Source organism: Cavia porcellus, unplaced genomic scaffold (assembly GCF_034190915.1).
Source record: "Cavia porcellus strain 051 isolate PalLab524CR breed Dunkin Hartley unplaced genomic scaffold, mCavPor4.1 scaffold_17, whole genome shotgun sequence".
In the NCBI taxonomy this organism is placed as follows: domain Eukaryota; kingdom Metazoa; phylum Chordata; class Mammalia; order Rodentia; family Caviidae; genus Cavia; species Cavia porcellus.
In genome coordinates, this window is record NW_026947500.1 from 4435460 (window position 1) to 4456814 (window position 21355).

Here is a 21355-nt window from a genome sequence, read left to right on the forward strand (position 1 = left end):
ACAAAATACTTTACGCCCAAAATGAAGGAAGGAAAGTTTTATTTAGCTTGCAGTTTTTGGAGGTTTCAGTCCATACTCAGCAGGTTCCCAGACAGGGTGTGGCATGGCTAAGGGGCAACCATGAATGGTGGCCACAAGCAACAAGGATGAAAGGGCCAAAGGAAAAAGCAAGCCTCCTTCCTTCCCTTACATTGTATGCTGGCTATCCACTGCTGGGCAGGTACGGCATTCACACTGCCAGTCCTAGCATTAGACAACGAACCAATCACAAATGCCAGACTCAGCCCCTTTGAAAGGCCCACCCTCACCCCTTAACCATATGAGACTTTGGGGGGACATCTAGATACCATATTTATATATAAACATATATAGCAATCTAAATATAGGACTTAAAGTACTTGTAAGTCATAAGTGAAAGTTAAAGATGCTAGTAACATACTGAGCAAAGGACATGAACAGGCTAAGTAATTTGTAAAAACAATAACAAATAAACACATTCCTCAGAAACCTAAACATGCACATTTAAAATGATAGAACTTTATAAAAAGAGAAATAATAAGCTCTCTAAAATATTGCTGGTATATAACAAGAAGTTAGACAGCAAAAGAAGATTCTTTAGTCTGAGGAGACAATCAGAAGGTGATTAAGGCCACATACACAAGTATACTCATTTTTATAGCAGCAAAAAAATGCACGAAACATACGGTATTGTTAAAGAGATTATGGCACACACATAGAGTGAACTATGATGTAGTTATTAAAATGTTATAGAAATATACTGGTATGGAAAAATGTATGCAACACTATTTAAATAATGTAAATACACAAGATTCTAGTGTTATGTCAGGAAAACAAATGCAGTATATTACTACGTATGTACAGAAAAAAGTGGAATGATACATGGCACAGATATGGAGTACAGAGAACCTTCATTGGTAAGAATAAATTAGTACAATCATTATGGACAATAATGTGAAAGTTCTTTAAACAATTAAAAGTAGCACTATCATTTGATCTAGCAATTATGCCAAAGAGACATGTGTACTCTCATATGTACTTCAGCACTATTCACACTATCCAATAAATAGAAACACGTAAGCATCATCAACTGATGAATGAATGGATAAACAAAATGTGGCACATATACATAATGGAACCTTATTCGGTCATAAAAAGGATGGAAGAGCTGGAGATACAGCTCAGCAGCACAGTGTCTGCCTGGCAAGCACAGGTCCTGATTTTGATTCCTGTCCCACAAAAGGATGAAATATTGTTATTTGTGACAACATGGATGGAACTGTAGGTCATAGGTCACACAGTAAGTGAAATAACAGGCACAGAGAGAAGTACTACATGATCTCACTCATATTGGAATATAGATGAGCTGACCTCATAGAAGCCGTGAGAAGAATGGGGTCACCAGAGGCAGGGAAGACTAAGGCTCAGGGGAGAAGGAGGAAGGAATAGGTCAGTGGATACTACCATAATGCACAGCTCAACAGGAGAACTAAGTGCTGCTGTGCCATCGCGTAGTAGGGTGAGTACAGGTAATAAAAGCCACTATATATTTCAACAAGCAGAATAAAGAACTTTTTGCTTGAACTTCCACCACAAGGAAATGGAGCACTTAATCTCATTTCAACATTACACAATGAATACATACATGGTATGGTACCCAGAAATATGAGTGATTTTTAGATGCAAACAAATTTTTAAAATATGCTAGGACTGGATGGTGATATGACATATGACTTTAATTTTCTTACTGGTTTTCTGTATTTGCCAAATTTCTATAACTGTTGTAGACAAGTGTAGTACAGCATACCTGTAATGCCAGCTATTCAGAAGGCTGAGACAGAAGGATTACAAGAGTGAGACCGATTGGGCGATTTAGCAAAATCCTGTCTTAAAATAAAAATCAGAAAGGACTGGGAGTGAGCTCAAAGTGTTGCCTAGCAAGCCCAAACCTTTGTGTTCAATCCTTAGCACTGCAGAAGCAGACAAAAAAACTATTGAACCCCTTCCCTCTGTAATTTCTATACATTTAAAACGTTATAAAGAAGCCCACCTCTTTAAGTTCTTCTTACCAAACTGAAAAGGTATGGCATATTTTCAGTTTACAAAAGGAAATATTTACTTCCTTTTCTATGCTGCAGCTGGCAATCAGTGGGTTAATGAGCAGGGTACAAATTTTAAAGTCTCCTTGCAATACAAAACAGATTAACATTAGCACTTTACTGTAATATCAATGGTTTGAAAGAAAATCTCAGTAGTAAAATAATTAGTAACAAAGGAATGTAACGAATAGAGCAATAGAGGTTGTTAGAAGTTATTGAAGGGTTTAGACAATGGTTTGAATTACTGGAGCACAGAATATGGGGAATATCTCTGGACTCAGAGCTCATCTTGGTCTGAGAAGCCAGGGTTTGGACTGCCAGGAACACGGGTAAGGGCTGCCACATTGGCAGGGAGGGAGGTGCCCAGAATGCACCTCAGGAAGGACCGTTAACCAGGAAGGATTAAAGCAGCAGTGCTGCAGTGCAGGGCCCTTCCCCAAGTGGAAGGAAGCATAACCCTAAACGTTGGCAGGGACACTCGCTGCGTCCCACTGGAGAGCCATAAGGAAGCAGCATCATGGGACTCCAGAACAAGAACCTTAAAATGGTGACGTTTGTGCAAAGGCCTCGGGGTGAGAGAGGGGTTAGGAGCTCAGCGGGTTTCCAAGGATCTTACTTGCTCGTTTACTTGTGAAATGAGAAGGCACTGGACAGTAGCAGAGGTGTGACATGATCTGGAAGGTTCCAGAAGAATCATTCTGCTGGAGTTGAGATCAGTGAGAGCCTCACCTTGCAGTGTTCTCAGTAGTGCTTAATCAAATGAAGGACTCATGTAGGGCACGCAGCTTTAGTTTTTTTTTATTTAAAGAAAGAAAAACAAAAAGGGTAGAAATAATACATAATTTTTTAAAAAGAAATCACTAGTTGATAATTACATATTGTTCTCTTAGATAGTTGTTCAAGTTACAAAAGTGAAGCATACAAAGTGGACATTCCAAAAGCAAGATTGCAAACAGTTCTGTCCAACTAGCCAGCAAAACCTTAGTAATATGGTTATCAATCCACAGCCTTTTCCTCTTTTTTATACTAGCAATTACACATTTTGAGTTTTATTACTCCTACATTTCTTATTACTTTTTACACTAGAGACACAATGTGATATTTATAAATATGATTATTTACTTCACTAATGAGTGTAGCCTCAAGTTGTCTCCATTTGCCTATGAAGGCCTCAAGATCAGACGTTTTATAGCTGAGTAACATTCCATTATATAAAAATACCACATCTTTTTTATCCATTCCTCAGTTGATGGACACTTAGGTTGTTTCCAAGATCTGGCTATTACAAATTGTGCTGCTATAACATGGGTGCACGTATATCACTGTGATATGACCTTTCCAGTTTTTCTGGGAAAATACTAGGAGGGGAATAGCTGAGTTGAATAGAACTTCCAATCCCAGTCTTCTGAGAATTCTCCATCCCATTCCCATAGTGGTTACACCAGTCTGCACTCCCACCAACAGTGGAGCAATGTTCCTTTTTCCCTGCAGCCTTGCCAACATTTGTTATCAGTTGATTTCTTGATGGCAGCCATTCTTTCTGGAGTGAGATGAAATCTCAATGCTGTTTTAATTTGCATTTCTCGAATGACCAGTGATGGTGAATATTTCTTCATATATTTATTTGCCATTTGTATATCTTTATCTGACAACTTTGTGTTCATCTCAGATGACCTTTTTTGGAGAGGGTCTTTGAATCTGGGCGGCTTGAGGTTTTTCAATTCTTTGTATGTTCTGGACATAAGTCCTTTGTCCGAGGCTGTAATTCTTTCCCATTCTGTGGGTTTTCTTTTCATTCTGTTGGTGATTTTTTTTGAAGTGCAGAAACTTTTCAATAATATGAGATCTCAGTTGTTGATTCTTTGAAGTATTTCCTGTGCAGTTTGCATTTTGTTTATGAATTCTCTGCCTACCCCTATGTCTCCAAGACTTCTGCTTACCTTTTTTTCCAGTAGATTTAGTGTTTCTGTTTTAATATTTAAAACAGATCCATTTAGACTTTAGTTTTGTCCATGGTGATAGGCATGGATCTAGTTTCAGTCTCTGGCATGTGGAAAGCCAATTTTTCTAATACCATTTATTAAAGAGGCTAACCTTCTTCCAGTGAACATGTTTAGCCCCTTTGGCAAATAGGCTGAGTGTCTTTGTAGCTATGCTTGCATCTTCTAATCTGTTCCATTGATCCTCAGGTCTATTTCTTTGCCAGAACCATGTTGATTTTATCACTGTGACTTTGTAGTATAGTTTCAAGTCAGGAATTGAGATGCCTCCAGCCTTGCCTTAGTTTCCCAGAATTGCCTTTGCTATTCTAGGTTACTTCTGTTTCCAAATGAATTTTAGGAGTGTTTTCTCTAGATCTGTGAGGTATGTTAATGGTATTTTGATTGGGATTGTGTTAAATCTGTATAACAGTTTTGGGAGTATGGCCATTTTCACAATGTTGGTTCTTCCTCACCAAGAGCAAGGAATATCCTTCCATTTTCTGATATTCTCTTCAATCTCCTTTTCTAGCATAGCATAGTTTTCAGCATATAGGTCTTTTACATACTTAATTAGGTTGATTGCTAAGTATTTCTTTTTTTTAGATGCTATTGTGAAGGGCGATATTTCCATAATTTCTCTCTTGGTGGGTCTTTTATTTGTACAGGAATGCTATTGATTTTTGAGCACTGACTTTGTATCCAGCTATGCTGCTGAATTTGTTTATTACTTCTAGTAGTCTTTTAGTGGAGTTTTTTGGATCTTCTATGTAGAGTTTCAGGTCATCTGCAAATAGTGATAATTTAACTTCTTCCTTTCCTATCTTTATTTCTTTTATTTCTCTCTCTCATCTGATTGCTTTGGCTAGTGTTTCCAAAACTGAATTGAATAGGAGTGGTCATAGTGGACATCCTTGTCTTGCTCCTGCTTTTAAAGTGAAAGCTTTCTGTTTTTGTCCATTTAGTATAATGTTAGCTATTGGTTTGTCATAGATAGCTTTTAAAAGATTGAGGTAGACACTATGTATTCTGAGTTTCTAAAGAGTTTTTGTCATGAACATGTGTTGGACTTTATGAAAGCTTTTCCTGCATCTATTGAGATGACCACGTGGTTTTTGTTTTTCTCTCTGTTGATGTGTTACATTACACTTCTTGATTTGCATATGTTAAACCATCCCTGCATTCCTGGGATGAATCCCACTTGGTCATGATGTATAATCTTCTTGATGATTTGCTGCATTCTATTTGTCAGTATTTTATTGAGAATCTTTCATCAATGTTCATTAGTGAGATTAGTCTATAGTTCTCCTTTTTTTTTTTTTTTTTTTTTTTTTTTGTCTTTTTCCCTTTTATCGGTACCGGGGATGGAACTCACAACTGTCCACTGGCAAAGCAGGTGCTTATGCCACTGAGCTAAATCCCTAGCACCTATAGTTCTCCTTTTTGGTTGGGTCTTTCTCTTGTTTTGGTATGAGAGTAATACATGCTTCCAGGAATGATTTAGGGAGGATTGCTTCCTTTTCAATTTCATTGAAGAATTTAAGGAGTACTGGCATCAGATCTACTCTAAATTTCTTGTAGAATTCAGCTGTGAATCCATCAAGACCTGGGCTTTTCTTTGTTGGTAAGTTTTTAATTACATTTTCAATTTCAATAGCTGATATTATATTAGGTAACTCAAAACTGTTATATCTTCTTGGTTAAGCTTTGGTAGTTCATATGTTTCTAGAAATCTGTCCATTTCTTCTGTGTTTTCCACTCTATGTGAGTATATATTTTCAAAGTAGGTATTTATGATCATTTGAATTTCCATGGGATTGACTTAATTTCTTCATTTTCAGTCCTTATTGCATGAATTTTTTTCTTTTTCTTTATAAGATTAGCTAGAGGTTTGTCAATTTTGGTTATTCTCTCAAAAAACCAGCTTTTTGATTCACTAAGTCTTTGTATTATTTTTTTAGTTTCAATTGCATTGATTTCTGCTCTAATCTTTACAATTTCCTCTCTTCTATGAGTTTTGGGTTTATCTTGCTTGTCTTTTTCTAGAACCTTGAGATGAAGCATTAGATTGTTTATTTGTGCTTATTCTGTTTTCTTGATATAAAAATTTATTGCTATATAGTTCCCTCTGTCTTAGTTACTTTTTACTGGTCGCTGAGACAAATTAACTGATTTCCCAAAGTTGGGAAAGGAAAGGTTTATTTCTTACGGGTTTTGGAGGTTTCAGTTCATACTCAGTTGGCCCCAAGACAGGGTGACACGGTGGCGCCACAGTTCCTGGCAGCTGCAAACAGCAAGGCAGAAACCAGCAAGAGCGAGAGACACGCCTTCTTCCTGCCATTACATCACATCTTGCTCCACCCCTACTCCCGTGTAGCACTCACACCCCCAATCCATGTGCCAGAAAATGAACCAATCACAAATGCATAATGCAAAAGCATGAGGCTTGGGGGCCACTGACATGAACCATGACATCCCCTTAAGACCACTTGCTTTGCATCCCACAGATTGCAGTATGTTGCATTTTCATAGAACTGTAGGTATTGCTTTATTTCTTCTTTAATTTCACCTGTAGCCCACTGGTTGTTCAAAAGGTTGCTATTTAATTTCCATGTACTTATGCAGATTTTGCAATTTCTTTTGTCATTAATTTCCAATTTCAGTGTGCTATGGTCAGACATTATGCATAGGATAATTTCAATACCTTTGCAGTTACTTCAGAATGTTTTATGGGATGATATATGTCCCATGTGTAGCTGAAAAGGATGTATATTCTGATGTGGTTGGGTAGAACACTCTGTAAACATCTACCAAGCCCAATTGCTCACAGGTATGATTCAGTTCTATTATTCTTTGCTGACTTTTTGTCTAGTTGATCTATCTCTGTGACAATGGGGTGTTAAGGTTCCCTGTTATAATTGTATTCTTGTGTATTTGGTTTTTTATGTCCATTTGTATCTGTCTTGTATAGTTGGGTGCTCCGGTATTTGGTGCATATGTATTTATAATTGTTAGTTCTTCCTTTTGAATTGTTCCACTAATGAGTATGTAGTGACCTTCTTTATCTCTTTTAATCATTTTAAGTTTGAATTTCTTATTGTCTGCAAATAGAATAGTTACCCTTGCTTTTTTCTGGGTTCCTGTTGCATGGAATACTGTTTTCCATCCTTTGGCTTTTAATCTATGAGTTTCCTTTTGTGTCATATGTGTTTCTTGATCCATTCTGTCAATCTATTTTTTTTGATAGGTGAATTGAGGCCATTTACATTTATGGATATCACTGATATGAACTGGCTCAACTTTGCCATGTTATGTTCCAGTTGTTTGCTTTCTGCTTTCCCCCTTGTTTAGTTGCTTGTCCTATCTGGTGGTTTCTTTCTGATGTTGTTCTGAGGACTGTGGTCATTTTTATCTCTATCTACTATGTCTGTCAATACTCTTTCTAGGGTTGGTTTGGTGGATGTGAATTGCTTTAGTTGTTCTTTGTCATAGAAGTATCTTATTTTTCCATTAAATTTGAATGAAAGCTTTGCTGGGTACATCAGTCTGGGTTGAAATTTGTTTTCTTTCAGGGCTTGAAATACTTCACTCCAATCTCGTCTTGACTTGAGGGTTTGTACTGAAAAGTCTGCTGTGATTCTAATGGGCTTTCCTTGACAAGTGAATTGTGTCTTTTCTCTAACAGCTTTTAGTATTCTGTTTTTATGCTGTATGTCTGAGATCTTAATTATTACATGTCTGGGTGTAGATTTATGTTGGTTGTGACTGTTTGGCATTCTATATGGCTCACTTATCTGTATATCAGATTTTTTCTCCATGTTTCAGAAATTTTCTGCTATTATTTCTGTGAATATTTTAGGTATGTCATTTGCATTGACTCCTGCATCTTCACTGATGCCTATTAATCTTATATTGTTGCTCTTGGCATCATCTTGAAGCTGCTGGATTTTCATTTCATGCTGCTTTGTTAGTTTTAAAAGTTCTATCCTTTCATGATAGCTAATTGCGATCCTGTCCTCAAGGTGTGAAATCCTATCCTCAGCTTCATTTAAACAGTTTTGCCAGCTCTGAAAAGAATTTTTTTATTTCTTAGATGTCTCTTTGTTTCATGAATTCTGCTTGTTTTCTATATTGTTCATTCAAGGTTTCAGTTTCCCTTGCTCCTGTACTTTTTCCTCTGTTTCTTCTTTGCTGTACTCAGCAACTCCTCTACTAAGGTAGTTATTTCTATCTTTACATAGGAGAGTACTTCTAATTTGATTTCCTCTATAGCCTCATGGAGTTGTTGTTGGTTTTTTTTTAAATTTTACTCACTATCTTTTCAGAGATTTCTGGTGTGTTACTTTTGAAGTCCTCTATTTCAGTGTCTCCTGTACTTGCTCCTGGTGGACTACATGTTTGAGATTGCATTTTGTTTCTTTGTCTTGTCATTTTCTCCTTTTGAGTTAATATTTAGTCCTTCAATCCCACTAGTGTCAACTGTTGGTAGTGTGTATCTTGGCGTCCTACTGTAAAGTTAATGTTTGTCTAATTGCTGGGTCCCTCAATGAAGAGGTGGGCCAGTCACATGACTTCCCCTTGCAGGGCCTGTTGAGTGAGTCCCATATTTTTCCTGGGCCAACAAGCCTTGTAGTATTGATGTAGGTCAACTTTTAGTTTCTGCTATTACTTTATTTTTAGGTTTTTTAGGTCACGAAATCTGTCTATAGTGTTTGTGTCAGCTGATGACATACTGTGTCCCTATTGTGTGCCTGTGTGTCTCATAAGCACTTTTGATTTTCTCTACATTGGAGGAGTCCTTATTGGCACACCCCTCACCCTGCCTGATGTTTTCTGTGTGCAGGAAGGGGTCACCCACACTCTTGCCAGACTCACCAAGGTCTTTCAGTTAGTTGGAAGGAGCTTTACTACTGGCCCTATTTACCTACTGTGCACCTCTATTTTAGAGGCATACTCACCACACTGATTTTTGCCTGCTGAGATCTTCTGTTTGGGTGAGACAGTTACTGAATCTCCTTTCAAGCTAGCATAATTAATCTGCTGTAGTCCAAGGTTCTGGCAGAAAGTGTGGAAGCTGAAGATCAACAGAATTAGGTCCAGGAGGTAGGGTATGTCCCCGAGGGGCCAGCAGATGCCCTGGGTCCAGTCATCCGCCGGGAGTGGACCAAGGCCCCAGGGCAGCAAGACGTTCCTCAGTGCTGACTGAAATCATTCAACTGCCTGTGCAATCAAGCAGGCGGTTGTGTAGGCCAAGATCCGAGTATGCGTTCCCCAGGGTTGGCGGGAGTCGCGCAGGAAACTCACGGAGTTCTGGGCCAAGGTCCCAGGGTGGTGTGGCATTCCTCAGTGCCTGCTGGAGTCGTGCCTATTCCTGGGTGCACCCGAAACCATCTGGCCCACATTTGGCTCCCGGGACAGACTGCTGGCAATTGCTTGTCACTTGGAGCTTGCTGGGTGTGGGTCAGTTGAGGGAGGGCCTCTGTGTGTCCTCAGATTTCAGACACAGGGTGTGGTCTTACTGCCGGGAAGCAAAGTTCTAAGCCTCCTGTGCACTGGAATTCAACCCACATGCCGAGGAAGGTGCTGGGGGACTGGATTCTGGGCCCTGCTTGCTGCTTGGAGGTGGCTGGACGGGGCCTGGTTAGGCCCTCGGGTACCTCCTGTGGGTCTTAGGGTGATTTCAGATGCAGGGCATGGTCTTACTGCCTGGGAGCAAAGTCCCAAGCCTTCCCCATGCACTGAAATTTAACCATCGTGCTGCAACTTTTTTTTTTTTTTTTTTTTGTCTTTTTCCTTTTTATCAGTACCAGGGATTGAACTCATGACTGCCTGCTTGCAAGGCAGGCGCTTATGCCACTGAGCTAAATCCCCGGCCCCTGCAACTTTAGTTTTTAACGCCGCAATCTGACCATAGATGTGTTCAAACCTCATATCAGTGCCATTCTAAACCTCAGTACTGAAAATTTCATGCTTAAATATGACAGTGGTAATCATCACAATACACTTTTATCAATATTTTATATCTTAATATTACTGAACTATGTGAATTTTTAAAGCTGAACAGATTTTAAAACTTAAGTAAGGGCCAGGCATATAGCTCAGCAGTACAGCATCTGCCTGGCAAGCACAAGGTCTTGAGTTCAATTTCCAGTGCCAAACAAACAAACAAAATAAATAAATAGGCCCTATGTTTTGACTAGGCCTGGCTCTAAATCAGCTAATCTATTTCAAAGGCTAGTTTGTCCTGTTATTAATAAAGAGACTATTAAAGTAAAAGAAAAATTGTGTACTCTGTAAAGGCACTTCACACACTAGTGTACACACCCTCTGTCCTGGGAGACACTATTTTAGACAAAGAAGAATCTGGCATGGCATACGTGCCAAGAGGTTGGCAAGAGGTCAACCTGGGCCCCAGGGAGAGCGTAAGAGTAGCTTTGGAGGCCAACCTGAAGCACTGCAGCCGCAGTCCTTGGGCAAACCGGCCAGCTTGGTACTCCTGTCCGTCCATCACTGATGGGATCGTCTCTGTGTCCTGTACAATGACAGCCATCTCACTGTCTCGCTTCCCCAGCATGCTTCGGTCATTTATGTTGGCAGAGCCTGTAAGGAGAAACAATGAAACTGAACAACCTTGCTGCCGTGGCAGACACTGTTGGCCGCCCTCCACAGTCCGTGCTCCCTTGCTGATAAAACGTGAATTCTGTTCAAGATCTAGGGAAGCCCTACATAACCCTGGGTGAATCTTGAGCAGTCTAAGCCAGCCACCGCAATTTCATTATTTCTATCACCAAATGGCTTAGGAAATGGCACTCGGTGTAGTTCTACTCAATGGGACATGAAGAAAAGCCTTTGGGGGTTTCTGAGAAAGTTTTACTTTCCCATATAAAACAATAGAAGACACATATGCTGTCTTACTCAGCCTCTGATTTTTGAGTTGAAAGGCTGGAAGAGGACAAAATTCTGGGTGTGGTTGCAGCCATTTTGCAAACACAAGGGGTCAAACAGACAAGTTGAAGCTGGGGAACAGGAAGAAAAAAGACCCAAACTTACAATTTTGTTATATGAAGTAATATACTTTCTCTACTGTTGAGCTTTCTGTATGTGGCTCAAAGGACTCCAACTGACACAACCAGGAAGTACTCCAGGAAGAAAGACATGCTGACCAGTTCAATACAGAGGACGGCTTTGCTTTTGGAGATAAGAATCAGATCCTCCATAGCCTTTAACTCACAGTCCTATAATTATGAATGTAAAAACCCAAGTGTGCCTTCGCAGTCACCTGGAGTCTAATCTGAAATGCAGGCTGCATCCCCAGCGCTATAGTCTTGCCACACTCACATGGCATGCCAACAGCTTCTCTATCAGCTCCTCTCCATGCTATTTTTAAATTCAAACGAGCTGAGAATGCTGACTTTCACACGTGAAGGGCAAATTTTGTCATATTAGGTCAACCTGAGCTTTCTGCAGTCCTCTGCTGTAAGTTCAGAACCCCAGAACACTTTCTGCATTAATCGCGGCAGATCCATGCTTTTAAACCCTTGAGATGTCCTACAAATTACACAAGGGGCTCAGCTGACTTTTTTCTTCTCATTGCTCTTGCCCTAGCTGCCATACTCTGCTGCTCTGCAAATGTGGAGCAGAAGGGTCAGCTTCACACTCCAGGCCCGTGCTGGGGACAGCCAGAGCAGTACGGTGACGTCAGCCCTTCCCTGAGCCCAGTAGGTGTATTTTGTACATGGGAGAAAGCGGCCCTGCCCTCAAGAGACTTAGCTGCCATCTACCACAGTATTGGCATGGAGTTGATGACTTTGGGTGTGAATGGTAGCCCTGAGTAACTCAGTACTGAGTGCCCTGTTGAAATTTGCAGATGCTATTTAGGTATTATAAGGCGGCCACCTTTAAAACAGTAGCAAATCATCCTTTATTCATAGACTTATATTTGCATTGTTTTAAAATTTGCAGCCACGGCTTTAACCTTGGCAGCCGACCAGCAGTAACTGGGCAATTCATTTCATCTTTCTCAGCTTTTATTTGAGCTTTCCTAAACCTAGATGATGATATGGACCTTATAGGGGTAGAAAGCACTGACGTAAGAGCTGCTGTGCAACTTTTAATTATTATTATCAGATACCTAGATGAGCTGCACCAGAGCTCAAAGCCACAGGAACAGAGAATTTGCTCACCAAAGCCTCCTTTGCCCTTTGTTTAACCACTCCCCTCCCACCTCAAGCAGGTGTGCAAATTATAAGGACAGCAGAAACAAAGTATGCATTGTGCTACTTGAGGACTTTACTATCCTCCTGTTCCAGGAAGGATAATATTTTGCTGGAATGGGACATTGCTGCTCTATTCACTGTCTGGAAACGGGTGTGACTGAGCATGAAAAACACACGTGCTTCTGTGTGCATGTGCACACACACACAGGCACGCACGCGTGTACACACACACACACACACACACAGACTCATCTCCAAGCCTCTTCCAACACAATGCAGCCCACACCCCCAGGGGTAGGAATACATTCCTGACCTTGTGAGATAAGGTTTGGTTCTTGCACTTGAGTTGACCTGGAATTACTCAGAGCACTGCTCTCAACTATATGATAGACGAATGAATTAAAAGGGGGAAATTTTAGAGGAGCTTAATCAATGTGACAGTGATAATGTAATATGAAATATTATTTTTATGGCAACTATAATGCCTTGTTTGTATTAGGATGTTGCTATTTTAAAATCACTTACTTTTCAGAAAATGTTCTGAGTCCTCCATTAGAAAACTTTAAATGTTTTAAAAAGCAAAATATAAGAGAGTATATGAAAACATAACATGTGCAATGAACAATAGTAACATAAGTATCACTGAATTCATCACCAGGCTGAGAACATCATCACATCCCAGAAGCCTCCTGAAAGGGAGACCTGATGTTTAACTTTGTGTTCAGTATACTCTCCATGTTTTCCTAAACAAACAGTACTTTATTTCCGACTTGTTTTTAATTTACAGAAATGGAACCATACAACAGATAAGCTTTTGCAATTTGCTTCTTTGTTTCAATGTTATGTCTTCGGGATTTTCTGTGAAAAATTGTAATGCGTTTATATTTCTTGCATGAGCACACCAGGGATTTATTTATTCAACTGTTATTGATGAGTGTTTGGCTTACTTCCAGAGCTCTGCAGCGGTGCACAATTCTGCACCACGTGGTTGGTTACCATTCCTTGGTACACACATGTGAGGGTTCACCTCGGCTCTGCATGCAGGGGTGGGCTGCAGCCTGCAGGGTGTGTGACGACCTCAGTAGGTCAGACCCAAGCGGTCTCCAACTTACATTCTCTCCAGCATCGAAGGGGAGCCGCTTTTGCTCCACCACCTTGTCAACACTTAGATTGCCTAACTTTTTTTTTCTACTCTGTTAAGTCTAAAAATAGTCTAAACATGTAGTTATTATATTAATGATTATGAACACATTTCCATATATTTATGACCCTTAGTTATTTTCTCTTTGGCGTAGTTTCTATAAAATTCCTTTGCTCTTTCATATATTTTTTGGATGTTTGTCCTTTCTTATTGCCTTAAGGGTTCTTCATCAGTTTTGAATATTAAATATGTTGTAAATACATGCTTTCTTTCACTTCGTGGTTTATCTTTTCATTTGCTTTATAACATTTTTAATGAATAAAGTTCTAAATTTTAATGGAGTTGGATTGACTCATCTTTTCCTTTGTGGTGTGTTGCTTCTTCTTGTGTCTTGTTTAAGAAATTGTGAGTCCCTTTGTAGTAGACAGAATATTCCTTTATAGTCGCCCCAAAGATGCCCAGTTTTTAATTCTTGAAACATGTGACTATGTTAGGTTACATGACTAAGGGAAATTAAGGCTGCATGTTGGAAGTAAGATTGCTAACGAGATGATCTTATAATAGGGTGATGATCCAGGGGTGAGCCACCTGGATTGTCCAGGTGGGCTCAATATAGCTTTTTAAAATTAAGAGGGAAAAAAGACATTAAGGAAAGTCATAGGAAGATGTGCTTATGAACAGATGGACTGAGACTTCTGAGAATTCCCAAAGATGCAACACTGCCAGCTCCAAAGATGGCAGACAGCCCAGCAGACAAGGAGTGTGGGCAATATCTAGAAGCTAGAAAGGACTAGGAAACACTGTCTTCTGTAACCCCCGGGAAAAAATGCAACAATCCTGTTGACACCTGATTTGAGACTCATGTTTGACTTCTAATCTACAGACATGTCACATCATAAATTAGTGTTCTTTTAAGCCTCTAAGCTTTTGGCCATTTGTTATGGCAGTACTTGAAAAGTAACATATCAGCTCTGCTCTGTTTCAAGGAAAACTGCTTTCTCTGTTGAACCCGAACAGTAGTCTCCACTCACTCATATTCCCAGTGCCTTCACATCAGGAATTCTCAGCTCTGAATACCGACAGACATGCACCCAGGACTTCAAAAAGAAATACTGAGCCAAAAACTAAAACAGCTCCCCTGCCCACCATGCCTGAGCCTGGAACCCACTGGTGTATTGCTGTGTTCCTGTGTCTATTATCAATCCACCCATTTGATTTGCTTTGGGTTTTGATCCATTTTAAAGAGCACTGCAAACATTTTGAAGTACCCCAAGTGATTCTAACATAGCAGGGAGAAAACCGACAGGACTAGATCTTCAACTACAGGTCCTCACATGCTACTTCTAACCTGCCCTTCAAAAATGGATACTCATGATCTATGCATAGAATCCCTCCTGCCCAAAATTTGCGAGTATCTCTGGACCTTCCAGCTACAGCTCTACGAGAACCATCCCAATACTTCAGATGCTGGGGAGAAGATATGACTGCTTTTCCTCTAGCTCTGAGCACTGCAAGGGCTTTGCTGTATTATTTGTGTTTTTTCCATCTGTGCTTTGTACTCAATTAGTGAAAACTAAAAAATAATCATCTCATTTCATCAATGAAATAGCCTTAAATTCTACATAAGAGAGAGTGTTGTTTTGGTTAGGAGAGCGTATAAATGTTAGTTTATGTGCCAAAATAAAAGCGGATGAGTAAAGTGGGTATGGTCTAAGATCTCATGACCAGCAGGACTACTCATGTCTCTAGATAATCAAAAATATATGCCAAAGAAATCTTCATTGCAGAAAAAAAATAAGAGAAATAAGATTAGTGATTTTTCTTATGTTAGTTATTCAATAATTCTGGTATAAGTTTACCATTTTAGGAAAAAATCAATTATGAGTTACTTTAACTTCCTTTATATTTTTAAATACTTGTTTAAAATCTATAAAATATGCTCAACCTAACTTCTTAAGCTTTTCTTTGAGAATTTTAAATATCACTCTGTAGTATGAATTTAAACAGGCTGATGTGTTATAGAAACAACAAGTGGGAAGCTTCCACTGAGATAAAATGAATAAAAGAACCTTTGGATTTTTCCAGAGGAGAAATCTATTCTTTATGACATAATGCTCTTAGGAAAGAAAAAAAGAAACCCAGCCTCTGAGGTCAGCAAGCAAGACCTCTTTGCAGTCCCACAGCCACATCTTCAATTTCAAGAGAGTGGATAAAAATTCTAAGAAAATTGACCAATTATTTCCAGCTAAATAAACTGTAACCTTCAAAGACTCAAAGGCCATTCTAGAAAATAAGTCAATTAAAAAACCCCCAAAACCTATTTAACTGTTAGATCTGTTAGGAGTACTAATTTACATTTATACTCTATGGAAAGAAGGCTGAAAGTCAAAGTGACTTCAAAGGAAAATATTTGTATCTATCAATTTTTACATCAAGAGTTCTGACATCTTCCTGAAGAGATCAACTGAACTTTACTTGGCTTTATATTTCCATTTCAGCAAACATCAGTATTTCCCCTTCCTGCTGTTATTGCCAAATTTAATATAAAATGTTTTGAAGTTGGCTTTTGAAGAACAAGGCCCAAGAATAACTGGGGTGGGGGATCAGAAAAACCTTGAGTATTGAGGGAGGAGGAGGAGTACTAATGAACTTCAATCTCGATAGAGCAAGAGATGGAAGAACAAGATGCTTTTCTTAAATGACCTGTACAAATAGTGAAAAAATCCTTTCATTCACCCCCCCCAACACACACACACACACACACACACACACACACACACACACACATGCACACACTGTGGTATATATGGTCTCTGGTTTCAGAACTACTTCTCAAATCATATTCCAGATAAGATAGTCTAATTATTCCTATATTAAATTTTTCTTTGCTCCATGGAGGATAGAGATGGAAAAGGCATAGCAGCTGCCAAAAAATATCAAAACATTGCATCACATTTAATTTCTTAAAGACTAGGTAATTTTCTTATTGTAGCTAAGAAACTACATTTATTTAAAACAGATGAGCAGAATCTTTAAAAGTTGGACATTATCTCAGAGTAACATGTATCCACCCTCATCAATTCATTTATCTGGCTGGTTATTAACATTTTGTTTCTCATGCTTACTTTCCCATGTTCATGTAACATAATATTAAAAGGTCAAACAACTCAATGATAAATTTAAACTTTTGCTGTGTATGAGAATGCAGATGAAAATCCATTTCTGGTCAAACAGATCTAATATTGGTAGAATGTAAAACCAGTAAATTCTGAATCTATCAGTGTGGAGAGGTGTTTGGAAAAACCCACTGTATCCTTAATAAGAAAAAACTGTGACCTTTAATGTAGGGTTCATCCCATCATTAATATACAATCTACTCCACACCCCTGTACATACCATCAAACCTGGTCTGCTTTGTAGCTTGGTGAACAACACTCAAAACACAGGCATGAGGAACAATAATGGTAAACATACAGGCAACAATACATCAATAAAAGGACTTTGCTTTTTAAATAGCTTCAGGTCATGACTGGGAGGCTGTGTTGTGAACATACACAAACTAACAGAACATAGTCTTTTATGACACTTTCCTTCCTTATTTTCCTCCTTCCAATTTCAGAAATGCAAGGACTAGGAGTCAAAATTAGACTAACAAACACTATCATTTATTCTATTTATCAATAAAGAATGAATGAGAACAAGCAGATTGTTCGACTGCTAGGTTGAACTGCCTCTTAATATTGTAATCTGCAACAAGTCAATTTTTCTGCTCTGCATCTTTGATTTTTTTATAGATTAAAAACAGATTTAAAGGGATGCAACAGAAAATGACTGCTTCCGAAATGTTTTAGATATTACATTAACTCTTTCTCTCAGCTACAAAGAAAGCATGGGCAGAATAAGAAAGAAAGATTTGGGCATGGGATAAGTCAACTGGCAAGGAACACAATAGCAGACTATAGACTTACCAATAATAACAGTATTATCATCAGCGATTAACAACTTGCTGTGGACATAGATAAGCTCAGTGACTAGGTTTCCTTCAAGCTCTGCATGTGTCCTAAGACCACAGAATGAAATGTAATTTATCCACTGATTACCAACTGTAAATCAAAAAGAAATTACTAAAATTAATATGGTCATGCTCCAAACAGGCATTAGATATTTTTCACCCAGGAACTGTTTTAATTGTCTTCATACTAATCTGGATGCCTGTGAATTTTTCATAAATCATGCTGAAGTGCTTGCTTTCTTTCCATTGGTGAGGCAATCCAAACCTGTATTCAAATATACAACTTAAAAAATTATTTGGTAAGTAACTACTGGAGGGTAATGGCTAAAGTGGGTTAAAGTAGAAAAGTAACATATTAGTCCAGTGTGACATCTGCTTCCGTCTCAGTTAACAAAGTGCAGGCTCAGAAGAGTACGTAATCTGTAGCACATTCAAAACCAAGGACCAGTTATATGGGCTTTAGATAAATATACATCTTAGTAGTTTTAAAACTCCCCCAACACGCATTAAAATTAGTAAATGAAATAATCCTTACTCTACTTGATTTAGGAAAATTTCGTCAGAGCACGGGTTACCAGTATTGCACTTCATTACTTTTTCATTAATCAGTTTATTTTTTATTTTAAAGAGAATAAAACAAAACAAAGCAAAGCAAAACAAAATACAACAAAGCAGAGCAGAGTAAAGCAATGCAAATAATACAGGATTTCAGAAAAAGACAGCAGGAGATCAACAGTAGCTACCATAATGTCTCTTGTTTTCTTCGAAATAGCTGTCCATACCTTCACACATGATTAAGTTAATACAATCCAAAATAGCATGAAAGCAATCGAAACAAAAGAACAAGAGCCTTAAGGGCTTTCAAAACCAGACACTAGGAAATCAATAAAGGCTACCATCATGTCGTGTTTTCTTCAAAATAGCTGCCCATACCTTTATACATCCTGAAATCAAATAATTGAAGACAGACTAAAACCAATCAAAATGAAGAATAAAAGCACTATTGGACTTCAAATAATGTTTATTTTTGGTACTGGGGATCAAAAGCACGACTTCATACTTGCCAGGCGGGTGCTTACATCACTGAGCTAAATCTCCAGCCCCAAGTGCTGTATTTTAAAATGCTGCCCTCTCATTCTACATGAGCATCATTTATGTGATAACAAATACATTCTATACCAAGCCAACTCACAATTACTACCCCAGCATGGATGTTAATGTACGATTTTATGGTCTCTCTTCCACATAGCAATTGTCCTGGATAAGCATAGTCTAATACTAAGAATACATGGACTGGAACCAAACCATCACAAATTCTAATTGAGGGCATAAGCCTATTTTTTTTCTTTAAGAGAATATGAAGCATAGTAACAGAACCAGTAGTAATTTATGCTCCATTTACTGAAATTTTCATTTCAGTATTTTATGATTGATATCATTGTTTCTAATAAGTTTGAACATTTTAGAATTCATTCTTAGTTTAACAATTCCATTTACAGATCAACTTTACTTTTTGTAGTAATCTTAAATAGCTGTGTTTACTGAATTGATATGTTGATATACTAGTGCATCGTATCTGAGAGGAATTTCTAAAAAATTCCACGTAAATGATATTTTTGCAAATCATTGAGAAAATGATTTGCTCGAAGCATCACTGTCCCTTTAAAGTCTTCTAAGGTTAGAAAAGGGGGACATTTTTTTCTTTGAAGCCCCTCATTTCTATAAAATTCCTGGAAAATTTTTCTACTTCAATACCTAATTTTTACAAATATTTATATAATCTTCCATTTCTCCTGCAACAGTATAAGAACTGGTCTTTTATATTTTAGTATCTTCATTCTTACACAGTGCTTAAAAAGCAGAATACATGAACGTATCAATGGCTGAATATCAAATGGCAGATAAGGCTTCAGTCTTTAATTTTTTTGTAAAATCTATATCCAGTTTGTCACCTAGAATTTAAAATTTTAAAACTCAAATTAGCATTTTGAAGAAAACATGGAGCAAAGTCATCACTGAAAGAAATATCTTTGTAACAATTTCCCACCCACCTTGAGTAATTGGTAAGCCAGTGATTCTTGACATGCAGAAGGACCATTTCTGTAAGACTTGTTTAAAGCAAATTCCTGTGACATTCTGTCACAGAATCCCCAGAATTCCCAGAATTCTGATTTAGTAGAAACTATTCAGCGAGTGCCTCATGGGACAACAATACATCACAATTAAGTAAAATGGTTTCCAGATATGCAAATATGAGGAAATGCATTAATGTAAGACATCTTATTGACCAATTTAGGAGGAAAATCCTTTGTCTCAATGAATGCTGAAAAACTTTTGACACAATTATGCGTTTACTTCAATTATCTCAAATAAGAAAAGAATTAAGTACAATAACATAAATTCACATATATGAATTAATAGCTTTCATATATACAAATGGTAACCATTTACAGAATCACAGAAAGAACTCCATTTATACTGGCTAGTAAGATAAACTATTTAAACTTAACAATATGTCTAAAAGTTTATAAAGAAAAATTTGCAACATAATCAAGACATAAGCATACACAAAAGAAAGACATCTTTTGATAAATCACAACGGTTTCTCCATCCTGGAATCTGCTGTGTAAGTCTGAAATGATTTCAAAATTGAAGTTTTTTTTTAAAGATCAGCAATAATGACTGGCTGACGCCCACAACCATTTCCCACTTATCCTTGCCCATGAGAAGCTTCATACAGTGGTAAGAACATTATTTCTTTGTGAAAAATGGCTTTCAGAAGGAAGCTAACAGTGCCGATTAACTGGCTCTAAAAAAAGGTAAAAATAGTTCAGAGTCTGAAAGTAGACATTTTAAGTGACACAGTGTGGCTACTAAATGCCATGGATGAGTCCAATCATGATGGGAATGAACCCACCTGCACTGTATCTGGAAAGAGTACATGTGAATTAAGAATACATTTTGACCAGAACTATACTCAATAATGAAAACAGGTTCTATATCTATACACATAAAATTGATGGTATTAACTTAGGTTTTGAGGATATACAAACCTGGAAAAATAAGTGCCTTTAAAAAATAAAGCAATCCAGGGCGACATATAATTATTAATATGAATTTAGAGATAGATAAATATCAGGGAAGTTTCCAAATTATGTCATAGAGGTGACTGAGAATCTACAGACTTCTACAGGCTACAGGATGTATCCGTTATTAACACTAATACATGTGTACCTCAAAAGAAGAGAATTTCAGTACAATAAACTCTTGACATTCACAGGGAAATTTTGTGAAAGAATATCAAGAGTTAGTATAGGCTTTTGTTACTTAAAAAAACTTGTAGGACTTGGCAAACGCACATTTTTAACCCTAACTGAATACCTCTGCCCCTTATATTATTAGATTATACTAATTTGACTGGTAAAGTACTTCAATTCATAAAAATTATAAACATGTTATAGAAATGGTTTCAACTAGACTTCCAGTTTCTAAAGGTTGAAGTATCAGATAATTATTCCTTAATAGCTGCTGGATTGCTTTTCAGGAATTTTAAAACTCACAGCAGCAGTTTCGTTACTCTAAATAATTAAAACAGTAAAGAATTAATTTCTCTATCCAATTAGAGGCTAGTAATTGATATCTTTAAAACCCACTACATAGTAACAGAAACAGAGCCAACAATATAACCTTGTACTTCAGAAAAGGAGCATTATATAACCAACCTTTTTCTCTCTATGCTTAGAATGCAAACATGTTCCTCACTTAGACACTTTATTTTGAATTGTTCCCAGGATACTTGGAAATCTTTTCACAAGCAGGCTTACCATGAAAATTGCTTCTTGTGTTAAAAACCAATTTATTTTCCCTGAATGGCAAAGGCAGCAAAAGTG

The 21355-nt window shown here is 37.9% G+C and overlaps 1 protein-coding gene across 12 annotated transcripts in view; it reads right to left on the minus strand.

The window, feature by feature from the left end:
• The window catches only part of Pld1 (phospholipase D1), a 233157-nt gene that overhangs the window by 18958 nt on the left and 192844 nt on the right, over positions 1 to 21355 (minus strand). For 11 of the 12 annotated variants that reach the window (XM_023562262.2, XM_063227160.1, XM_063227169.1 and 8 more), the window contains 2 exons: positions 17422 to 17556; positions 10543 to 10696 (listed from right to left, as the gene is read on the minus strand). In XM_023562262.2, coding sequence (XP_023418030.2) covers positions 10543 to 10696; positions 17422 to 17556 — 289 coding nt within the window. Of the gene's footprint in view, positions 1 to 10542; positions 10697 to 17421; positions 17557 to 18468; positions 19418 to 21355 lie in introns of those variants that run through there. The other variant, XM_063227170.1, reaches the window with a different exon arrangement.